This window comes from Chaetura pelagica, unplaced genomic scaffold (genome assembly GCF_000747805.2).
Source record: "Chaetura pelagica isolate M959 unplaced genomic scaffold, ChaPel_1.0 scaffold191, whole genome shotgun sequence".
Taxonomy (NCBI): domain Eukaryota; kingdom Metazoa; phylum Chordata; class Aves; order Apodiformes; family Apodidae; genus Chaetura; species Chaetura pelagica.
In genome coordinates, this window is record NW_009952440.1 from 2134253 (window position 1) to 2145207 (window position 10955).

General features: G+C 38.3%; 1 protein-coding gene across 1 annotated transcript in view; it reads left to right on the forward strand.

Annotated features, from left to right (window-relative positions):
* Window positions 1-4012, forward strand: part of SSBP2 (single-stranded DNA binding protein 2) — a 256985-nt gene extending 252973 nt beyond the window's left edge. Inside the window, exons 20-21 of the mRNA XM_010008407.1 lie at window positions 253-351; window positions 3136-4012. Coding sequence (XP_010006709.1) covers window positions 253-351; window positions 3136-3165 — 129 coding nt within the window. The 3' untranslated portion in view covers window positions 3166-4012. The remainder of the gene's footprint in view (window positions 1-252; window positions 352-3135) is intronic.
* Window positions 4013-10955: the final 6943 nt, after the last annotated feature.

Below are 10955 nucleotides of genomic sequence, written 5' to 3' on the forward strand. Positions count from 1 at the left end.
AGTTGCTGGCTTTAACCTCAAAACAAGAATAATTCTTGCTTCAGGGGAGAAGACTTGACTTTACAGGCTAAAATTAGTGACTGAAGCGTGCAGAACCCCACAGAGGCTTATTTTCTGCCTTTGGAAATCTCAGAGTATTGCACAGTGCATCTTCCTGCACTAACCACATCATGTGTGCCTCTGGCACACTTGGTGAAGCTGGAAAATGAAATTTTCAGCACTTCATCTGTATTTTTAAATCTTATTAAACAGAACTCTCCCAGTAATATGAGCATGAGTAATCAGCCTGGCACTCCCAGAGATGACGGTGAGATGGGTGGAAACTTCCTAAACCCTTTTCAGAGCGAGAGTGTAAGTATTTCTTTACCTAGTTTGTTTTTTTGTTTGTTTTTTAATTTGTGAACCTTTATCTCTTGGATTTTGTTTAAAAACAGAAGAGTAACAGCGAGAATAAAGAGTTTTGTAATATACTTGTAATGCAGCACTGTACCTTAAGGGTTTTGTTTTACTAGCTTCTAAAATTAAGAGTATTGATTTGACAAAAATTATGCAAAAGAATGCTAGAAGTTGAGCTGAAACTGGGATTTACTGCAGAAACTTTCACTCTATTAAGAAGTTACTTGTCAATGAAAGTTAGATCTGTTAAGTAGCAGTAATTATGCCAAACATATTCACTAATGCACAACAGGTATTAGGCAATACCTGGCAAATAGCTGATAGAACCTTACATCTGAGTGATTTGATCTGTGGTTGCCCAACCTTTGAGTCCTAAGCAACGTATTTTGCAAGGAATGTCTTTTATAACCAGACTCACACTGGAGTATGTAATTACAGCACCAGCAGATCTCATCTTGCAGAGATGCAGTGCGCTGTCAGAGGCAGAGAAAACACAGGTTCCCTCTAGTGTTCATTCTGGGACAAATGTTGCTCATTTTTAAATGGAGAGTGCTTGAGGCAACAAAATGTGGTGTAAAACATATTACAAAGCAAGACTACAATATTTTTATATTGGTGTGCCTGAAGCTGGGCTTCAGAATCCACATTTAGGCTCCTAAATAGGAGTGGCCTGATTTTTCAGAAGTGCTCAGTGACTTCAACACTTCTATTCTTGCTGGAAGTCACTGCTGCCAGAAGTGATTACAACTTTGTCAACTGTGCCAATGGTGAACTTCAGCTCCGAATTTTTGATGAGGAAACAGATTGTTAGATCACAAAACTGTCAAACTGCATGGAAAATATCATGGAAATCAGATTTTTGTGGGTTTTTTGAGTTTGCTTCTTTAGCTAATGAAGAGTTTCTGCATGTTAGCTGTTCATGTCTTCATAAAGAGGGCACATGTTTATATTGTGTGGAGTATTGGATAAAATTTGTTTGTACAACCTAAGAAGACTGATGCTTCTGTATCAGCCCAAAAAACAGTAACCACAGACCTTCCATTAAGTGTCATCCTTGGTCACAGTAATCCTTGACTCTCAGTCTGGTGTGTGTTGTTCATACTGAAGTCAAGGAGTCTGATCAGCAGACTGGCAAGTTCACCAAACTAAGGTAATGAAAAGAAGGACATTGGTTGTACTAAAAATACAATCAGTCTTCTCAGGCATTTACTGGTTTCTAGATCCTCCTAGATGTGTTCTTCTACCTGGAAGAACCTATTTTCTCAAGGTTTTAGGTGAGATGCATGCCTTATAGGCATGTGCATTCTAGTCTACTTGAAGGTTCCTCTGTAACACAAGTTCAATTCCAGTTCTTGCAAACTCTTGTGCTTTCTGATTCATATTTTGTTACTTTGCTACTTAGTGTAGGCATTATTATGAAGTCCTTTCTGAGGGAAATACACTGTTGAGTTCACCAGGAGTTTTGCTTAGCTTGGGGAGCAGTGCCTGGCTAATAATAAGTTAAAAATCACAAACACTTTTACATATTCCTTCAATTCCTTGTCCAAATCACCTGGGTACTCTGGCTCAGATACAGGAAATCACTTGAACAGATGCTTTGCTTTAAGCATTTGAGTTGCTCTCCAGCACTGGCTGAAGATAAGAATGTTCCTACTAGCTCTGCTGGCCCACTGTGGGAGTGCTCAGCAGGACATGATGGGTGCGAGCCCCAAAGACAAACCATCAAAGGCATCACATGGAACAAAATAGACTTTACCCAAGTAGTCAATTCTCTGCAGTTTACCTGACAGGGAAAAACCCATCCAAAATGTTTTTCTCGTTTGTTTGGACACTTGAATATGGCCAGCTTGAAACTCCTAACTTTGGTGGGATTCTTACTGCATATCTGTCTTTGCTAAAGTAAATTTATCTTTCTGTGTCTATTATGAATTTTCACAATGCTAATACTTCTTGCATTTGAACACTTTCCTCTATTTAGAAGATTTTAGGCCAAATTAAGTGTTTCTGCAGTTTGCAGTTTTCAATTTAGAACAAATTGGGCATATAGATGTGCACTTCTGGGCAGTGTGGTGTCCCATTGATTATTATTATAATGAAGTACTGCTAACCTGAGGTCATCCGGAGCTTGTATAAGGGCTGCAGTTCAATTTGTGTTTCAATTATCATGTAATGTAGTGATTGGATTTTTGGTTCACGTAAGGGAGAATGACCACTGATCCTTGATTCAACTTTCCTCCTAAAATCAATAATTCAGAATAATATAGACCAAAAGCCTAGTTTAATTCCAGTCATACATGTCTTTACTTCTTTATTTCCATAAAGTAATTAAATGTCTCCAAAATGTGTATCTGGTGCAGCTAACCATGAATGCATCTGGTCTACTTGAGATTAGCCAGCTGCCTAGATGAATCCCCCCCAGTAGCCAGCCCTGACCAGGAGAAGGTGTGGAAAGCATTAGTGAAGTTACAGGTTTATCACACCACCCAAGTAACCCCAAAACAGCCAAGGGAGCTGCTTTATCAGCAGCCACTGTGTTTTTGCATAACGAGAGGAGCGTAACAGAAGTTGTGATGCCACAAACTGAACTACAGCCTTAGGCCAGGGTACCACACAAATACAGGAGAAAGCTCAAAAGAGTGTGTTGACACTTGAACCCATTGCTGTGGTCCAGAAGTGGTTTTAGTTTCCTGGGGAGGGGGACAAAAATGGTTGTTAAAATATGGATTCCTCTTTTTTCAGTACTCCCCTAGCATGACAATGAGTGTGTGATCCATTAACAAGTCTCGCCATGAAGACCACAGTGAGTTGGCCCTCTTCAGAGAGCTACTGCAGAAGAAAATTATTCGTCCCAGTGTACAGTTTAACAAAAGGATCTCAGACACAATCAAACTCGCCATTTTTCTTTCTGCCATCTCCCCCGTTTTGTCAAGACAGTGGGTCCCAAACATGATTGAGACAACTGTAAAAGAGTGGCGTAACAGAAGATGGAGCTGCAAACAATTATCTGTGTATGTACATGTGTGAGTTAATGTATATTTATGTGTGTGTGATACAGAAACACACACATACATATATAGACCCACAGAACAGTATAAAATATTATCACATGGCATCTTAAGTAGAAATGAGAAGTAGGGACTTCTTTTCCATTTTAATTTTTTTTTTCACGTTTACATTTTAATTATTAAAATTTGCTTTCCCTCTCCCCTCCTGAACTGTTTTATGTTGCATATATCACTGCATATTTTTTAAGGTGAACTCAAATGATAAATTCTTCTGATTTTGTAAATGTCTGCCATTATGGATAGGAATAAAATTGCTTATAAGAGCTTTCATTAACTTGTGTTTGATACCAGTTACCCTGTGAATCACAAACTGTGCTGTCTCAAGAAACAGAAGAAAGCTCATCTTAATTTTTTTGAGAAATTTAATAATTTTCACCTAGTTAGATGATTTATTTTTTTTAATACTTTGCCTTTAAAAAAATAAACAAGCACTGAAGGTTATTTTTCTTCTTTAATTGAAGCCTATTATCTGCAATATCTATTTTAAAAGGAAGCCTGAATTTGATACAAGCTTCTCAGTTTATACAGAGTACTATAAGATTACTGTAAGTGAGCTCCTATTGCTATAGAATCTAGCAATAAAGTGTCAGGGCTGCGTCTGCCCTTGGAAATGAATTTCCTATTGAGCATTATCTTTGTAGGGGTGGTAGCTAGTGGAAATACCGTAGAATCCCTATAACCAAAACTTTTTCTAATTACTTACTCCTATGTTTCCCATTTTCAGTTATTCTCTAGTGAATTGTAACGATCCATGGTCCTAATTATAAAGAGGATTTCCCAAGCCCATTCAGAAAATCAGGTCACCTGGCTACTGGGATGTGTGTTTTTCACCATGTCTATCAGAATGAATTCCCCCCAAAATCTTCAAGTAAACAATCTTTTCTCTTTTTTGAGCCAAAATAATGGAGTAACTTTTTATGACTACTAGCTGTGGAAGGGTCTTACCTTTTGCCACAAACAGGAGAGGAAGAAAGGTCTGGGCAATTTTATAAGGAGATCAGCCTATTAGACATGAAAGCTAAGGACAGAATGGAGAAAAGTTATGTAGTCTTACAGGAAATGCTTCTGGAAGCAATTCTGTGTCACTTCAAACAAAGCTCTAAAACCCAGATTATGGCACATTTAGTTCCTAATGACTGCCAGCTCTCCTGAGAAGACCAAAGTTTTCAGTTGTGAGCAAAAGGTTGATGATTTTGCCACAGACAAAAAGCAAAATCCCCTCCTTGGACTTTTACGTATAGAATAGCCAGATACATGGGAGGAACAGTTCTGAGATTTGTCCATGAAATCTAGTGGGATTTTTTCAGGAATCTGTGATAAAGAAGCACAGGTAATGTGGTGGTAGCACATAAAAGAATGTTTAAGGAATACTTCAATCTCCTAACTAATTTTTATTTTCATATATTCTATATATAAAATATAAGAAAATAAAATTTTACTCTCTTGTTCAGGCTATTCAAAGATTAAGCTCTTGGAGGCCTAAACCAATGTTAAAATACCCAAGATTTTGGTAGCATTACTTTCTAGAAATAATAACTACTTTGTTTAGTTATAAACATAAAAGAGTCATGACATGGTTTTGTGGACTTTCTTCCCAGTCATGATGGTTACATTCATTTGCTTACCTTTGAAAAACACTTGCCCATCCCAAAAGATGTTTGAAGCCCCTACTATTGATTCCAGTTACAAAAAACAAAATATCAGAGCTAATTTCCTCAGACCCTTTGCTGTTGTCCCTTGTGCACCCCAGCTTCTCCCAGCTGCAGAGACCAGGTGTCCTTCCTGCCTGCGTGTGACATCTGTCCTGTCCTTGGTAGCCTTCTCAGAAGGGCTTCAGGGCTTTTTTCTGCCCCATTTGTCAGACAGTGTCACAGCTGGACGTAAGGTATGTCTGGGCTGTGCTCCAGAAGCTGTGCACCAGGTAAGTGTGCCCTCAGGTGAGCTCTTCAGCTGCTGAGTCCATCAGGGGTCTGCTGTGTTTCTTCAGCAGAACCCTCTGTGCTGTCCCATGACACCCTGAGGCTTCTGCAGGCAGGCAGCGTGTCCAGTGGCCAGAGCTGCCCATGATGGCATCACTGAGGGCTCCCTTACCAGAGGACATGGAGCTTCCTACTCTGGCAAAATTAAGCAGAATTAGAGCTTAGTGGTAATCAGAGACTCAGGTTTAGTTTTTTTGTTTGTTTTATTTTTGTTTTAAAGATGAAAACCAGGCCATTAAATTAAACCTGTTCAAAGAAACCCCTTTAATAGGACTGCCAAGATGTATTGGCTATCATCAAAATACATTATCCCAATTGATACACAAGAGTATAACATCCTTTCAGGCACACAATTTTTCTTCTGTAGCTCTTTCAAAATCCCTCTGCAATTTTTCTTAGTGCCAGTATATCATTGTTTCCCCTTTTGATTTATTTTCCAAAACATTTATATTAAATTGAACGTGGTTGCATTGATCCTGCAGCACAAAGATCAGTAGATACATCCCTGGGTTCAAAATGAGCAGGATCAGGCCCTGCCTCTCATAGCCTAATGCTCTGCTCCCTGGTATTACAAGTTAATTGCTGTGTCCAGCACTTCTCACACCTACATAGTCCCACAGATTGGTGGAACAAAAGATGCACGAGGTTGAAAGATTTTAAATTGGAAGATTTGCTTGAATACTTTGTGCATATCTTATTGTTAAAATTTTAATGCAGATACCAGGAAAGCTAGGAATCTTGCTTTCTGTAGGGAGTGCTTACACTCCCTATGCTTACATACATCAGTAAAGTTATTTACACAGACTTTGGTAAGATCAGGGGATTATAGTCATACATAGTCAATTTTAAAATTACAAGTATCCCTTCGGGTTGCCTTTTTTTTTTTTTTTAAGATGCAAAGAGCTTTTGCTTGTTCATTTTTTTTTTTCTTTCTTTTGCTTATAAATCCTTGTAGGATTCTTCTACTCCCACTTATCTACAGGATGCTACAGGATAGTTTTTCTGTGCTGACTTTTAGATAGACTTCTCTCTAATATCAAAACAAATAGATCATGATTCTTTAAATCACACTTTCAGGCAAGGCTAAAGGCTTTTCAAAAACTAAAGTGATGAAATCTTGTAGTCTCTCATACTGTAAAAACTCTGCCAAACTCTGCCAGGGCCTTGTAGAAATCAGCTGAATTTGGATTCACTTGTGTATTTCACAGTGAAACCAACATCTTACCTGCTGCATATTCTATGAGAAGGAGCATTCATACCCAGATTCTCTCTCCATATCTGGGTCTTGCATAGGCAAGAACAGGGCTTAGGGCAAGGAAGAACCTGTTAATCACACATGAAGCATGTGGCCTGACGTATGCATTAGAAATACCTGGATATTTGCATGTATGTGTTGCATTATTTTCCTAAATGCATAAGCATGAGGAAGAACTGCATTTGCACTCTGTGTGTTTCAGCTCGTCCACCGTTGAGTGAGTTTGATGCATGTAAAAAACATGTCAAGAACCTCTGAGTCAAGTCTTGGACACCCTGTAACATAAATGTGCCTCATCTTGGCTCCCAAGCAATGCCCAGACCAGCCTGTGGCTGAGGCCACGTGTGCCATTGTTTCTTGGGAAGCCCTGCTTGCAGAGCCCAGACCACCAGCAGGGCACAGACTCATAGGTGGTAACAATTTTCAACCTTGGCAGCCTGATTCCCTTAGTTCAGGATTAAATGCCCCATGTCCCAAGTCATCCAGCTGTTGCTTTCCCTCTTGTAATGGGAATAGGCCATGAGAAGTATGTAGGCTAATTATTTACTTCAAATAATTCAGATTAGGAAGAAGTGAACAGTATCTTGCTTCTCTGTTGATAACAATTCCGCATCAGAATGACAGCTTCTACAGCTGGCTAAAAGTAACTTGAATTTTCTTCTGTTCCATGGCTAGCAAAATAAGTACTGCATGCAAAGATGATTTGGAATTAGATGGGTAGTTTAGTGAGGGACCAGCTGTTGCAATATTCAGTGTTGAATATTTTATTATTTTTTTCCTTGTAAGAGTCAAAATGAATTTTCAGCTGATACATGTTGCACCAATTTATGTTTCTCAGACCAGTTAATTATTTTAAGTGTTATCTCCCATTCCTAGTCAGCTCTGATTCTTTGTTATTGTTGTGGTTTCTAAATAGGGACTGAATTCTTCAAGATTTGACCCTACACATTTGCATTTGGAGAATGTAAAATAGACCTTAGTGATGTAAAAAAACCCAACCCAAACATCAGTACAGGTAAATTTATTTTTCTTTATTAAATCACTGCAAGTGATTATATAACTGTGGCTCCTGTCCCAAACATTCTTAATTTTGGCTGAGCCCTGAGGATGGGAATCCTGACAAAGCACATCTTTCAAACAAAACCCAAAAACTCTTAACACTGATAGCTCGATTCTCTTCATATTTATCACATAGAGGATCTAATTCAGGACTTAATTTTATCAAACAACTATAAGAAATCAGTACACTCTTAAATAATGAGTTATATTTATATCTTAGTGTGTGCAACTTCCTCTGCATTCCCTTATTGGCTCAGTCTTATGAGCTGCTGCTCATGCTGGTTGTCCTGCTCAAACTTTGTTGGAGCCACTCACAGAAGATCATTTGTTTTGGTAGGATTTCGCCCTGATCTGGGTGAAATATGTGATTTATCTGAGATGCAACATTATTTGCCTGATATATAAACTAAGTACCTAGAGCAAAATACAGAGGGTCTGATGAAATTACCAAAAATGATGTTGGAGAGTCTGCCAGTGCTGTGATCTCAGAAACAAATTACAGTAACAAATTTGGAGAAAATAAATAGGTTTTCTGCTCAACCCATTAAAACTCTGATCCTGCAAACACATTCATATTTGTTTGAAACGAAGCCTTAATTTCAAACACACTTAATTCAAACAGGTTTAAGAACACAAGCAGTATCCTTCAGAGCAGTGGAACTGCTACTGTGCTAAAACCATGAATAAGCATGGACAGTCTAGAGGCTCAAATTAAGTCTTCCCTAAACAGACTTTATTTTAAAGATTTTACCAATGCAGGAGCTTGTTTATTTATCATTAGTACTGATATGTGGAACAGATTTGGCTTTCTTCTGTTTCTTATTTTATTAGATTAACTATTTTTGTGAAGTTGTCCTTCCATCTTGTTTTCAATTGTGCAGCCACAGTTTCTCTCAACGTAGCTCTCAGCTTTGCAGTTTTAGTCCAAATTTCTGTTTGGTCACTGTTCTCCATTTAAGCTTAAAAAGTGTAAGAAAGCCTCTCATGTAATGGGAAAACTTGCCATAAAAATGTAAAAAGGGTTTATTTGGTACCTGTTTTCACATTTAATAAAAATGCAATTTTCAGCTTTGATTTGAAATGGTCACTTTCTAGCCACTATTTAATTTCTGTGTGCAAAAGAAATTAAGAAAACAAATTACCTTTATATATATATATATTTCTTTGAATTCAGCATCATAAGCATTTGCAGAAAGACATGGTTTTTTAGAGAAATTGGATTAAAAAAATGGGATTTACTGCCTAATTGCTGTGAATAGTACAGCCAGACTTTTATGTTGAAAGCTCCTTCCACGTCCCCAAAAGTAGATTGCCTGATGTCTGATGGATGTGGCTTTCTAAAAAGCCACATCAATTTCATTTGTCTGTGTTTTCACTGTATATCATGGGTGATTTGGGGTCCCCCTTAGCTGTGCAGGGTTCTGTTGTTGTATCTCTCAGAAGAGTAACTGAGTGGTCGAGCCAGCCTGTTCACCAGGTCTGGTAATTAAGGTGTGGATAATAATATATTCACCAGGTGTGCCCAGCTGTGCACTCAGAAACAAGGTATTTGTACGCTACCTCGCTGTTCTCTTGAGAACTTGTACAATTCTTCTTGCAGTTAGGTCTGGGGTCTCCCTTAAGATTTTACAATACTGAGAGAAGAAGTTTAATTTTGCCAAGAGAAAATTCTGGCAGTTTAGCACCAGCTTTCATAGGGGATCAGCACAAAACATGGGGATTTTGAAAGGTGATGCATTTTCTCAATACCCTGGGTGTACTAGGAAATAAATCATGTGATGCAGAAGTTTGGTCTGTTACAGAGATACACACAGTTCCTCAGATTAGGTGGGATTAGAAGAATAACCGTGGCAAAACCTATGTTTGTCCCTATAGAGTGAAATATCATCAGTAATCACTTCTGATGTGAAGAATTATTGGTATGGAAGGAATGCTCCTATCCTTAGGAGCCAAATTATCAACTGGATCAACTGGATATTTCTAGGGTTTATTTCTATTGTTTAATCTTCATGTTTTCTTCTCTCTCATTTGGATCTTCCCATTAAATGTGCTATGCCAGATCTTTCCAGGAAAATAAGAACAATTTGCCCAATAAACATCCAGGAAGTTGTTCACATCTGTAACAACAACCCTACAATACAGGGTTAATTTTGTTAGAGACATTGAGCGTGACAACAAGTGAGTGGCAGTGCAATATCCTGAGAGCTCTGGGATCAGCAGAGTTAGCATCTTAGGGACTCACAAATGAGACAAGATCATTTCTAACAATGACATAAAATAGCTTGAAACAAAAACAGATGTTTGCCATGCAGATTGGAGGAACCTAAAATCCAAGTAGAGCACATTTAATTGAAGTAGAAATCTACTAAAGCTATGATTTACCAGGTGATTTTGAAAAGTTTGTTAGCAGCAAAACTGGTAGCTGCTGTCTTCGCTGCAGAGTTTCCTCATGCAGAGTTTGTGATCCCCAGCAGAGGTTGGGTTCCTTGGTCTAGGCAGGCTGTAGACCAGGGACTGCCACATCCACAGGCCACACCTTTAGTTACAGATGAGCAAAGTGCAGGTGCCCTTCCAGTGGATGTCGAAGTTCATCTCTAACATGAGCACAGACCATGTCTTAACAGTTTAGTGGAGAAGAAAAGCAGTGATTGCTAAACTGCCACTTAGAAACTTGACATTCAAAAGCAGATTTAGGGTGTTCCCAGGTCTATCCTTATATTTCTGATTAACTTCTTAATTTGGGTTTGGTTTATATTTACATTAATGGTTAAGGAAGAGAATAAAAGTTCCTAAACTAGGGCTGAAATACAGACATGGAAGGTTGACATGAATAAAGTGGAAGCTGGAGCTTTCTGTTAGTTGAGAATCAAGTACGTTTTTAAGATCTATCTTTTTCAGGACAAAAAGCATCCATACAATAAACCTTTTTAGGCTTGCAGTGGCTATTTGAGAAGTGTGAATCAAAATGCTGTATATGCTTAGAAACCAATTTTGACGGCTTTTTTTTTTTTTTTTTGTGGCAAGTATCCCCTTGCAAAAATGTTGTTGTGCATCTATGTTGTGCATGTTCGCCTAAAACCACAAAAAACAAATCAATTTTTTATGGATTGTTGTACATGCATCTGGCAAACACTTGTTTCTGGTGGGGAGAGGAGGAAGACTGGATAGCTGGTGGGCTAGCATATTTATGTGAATTACTTA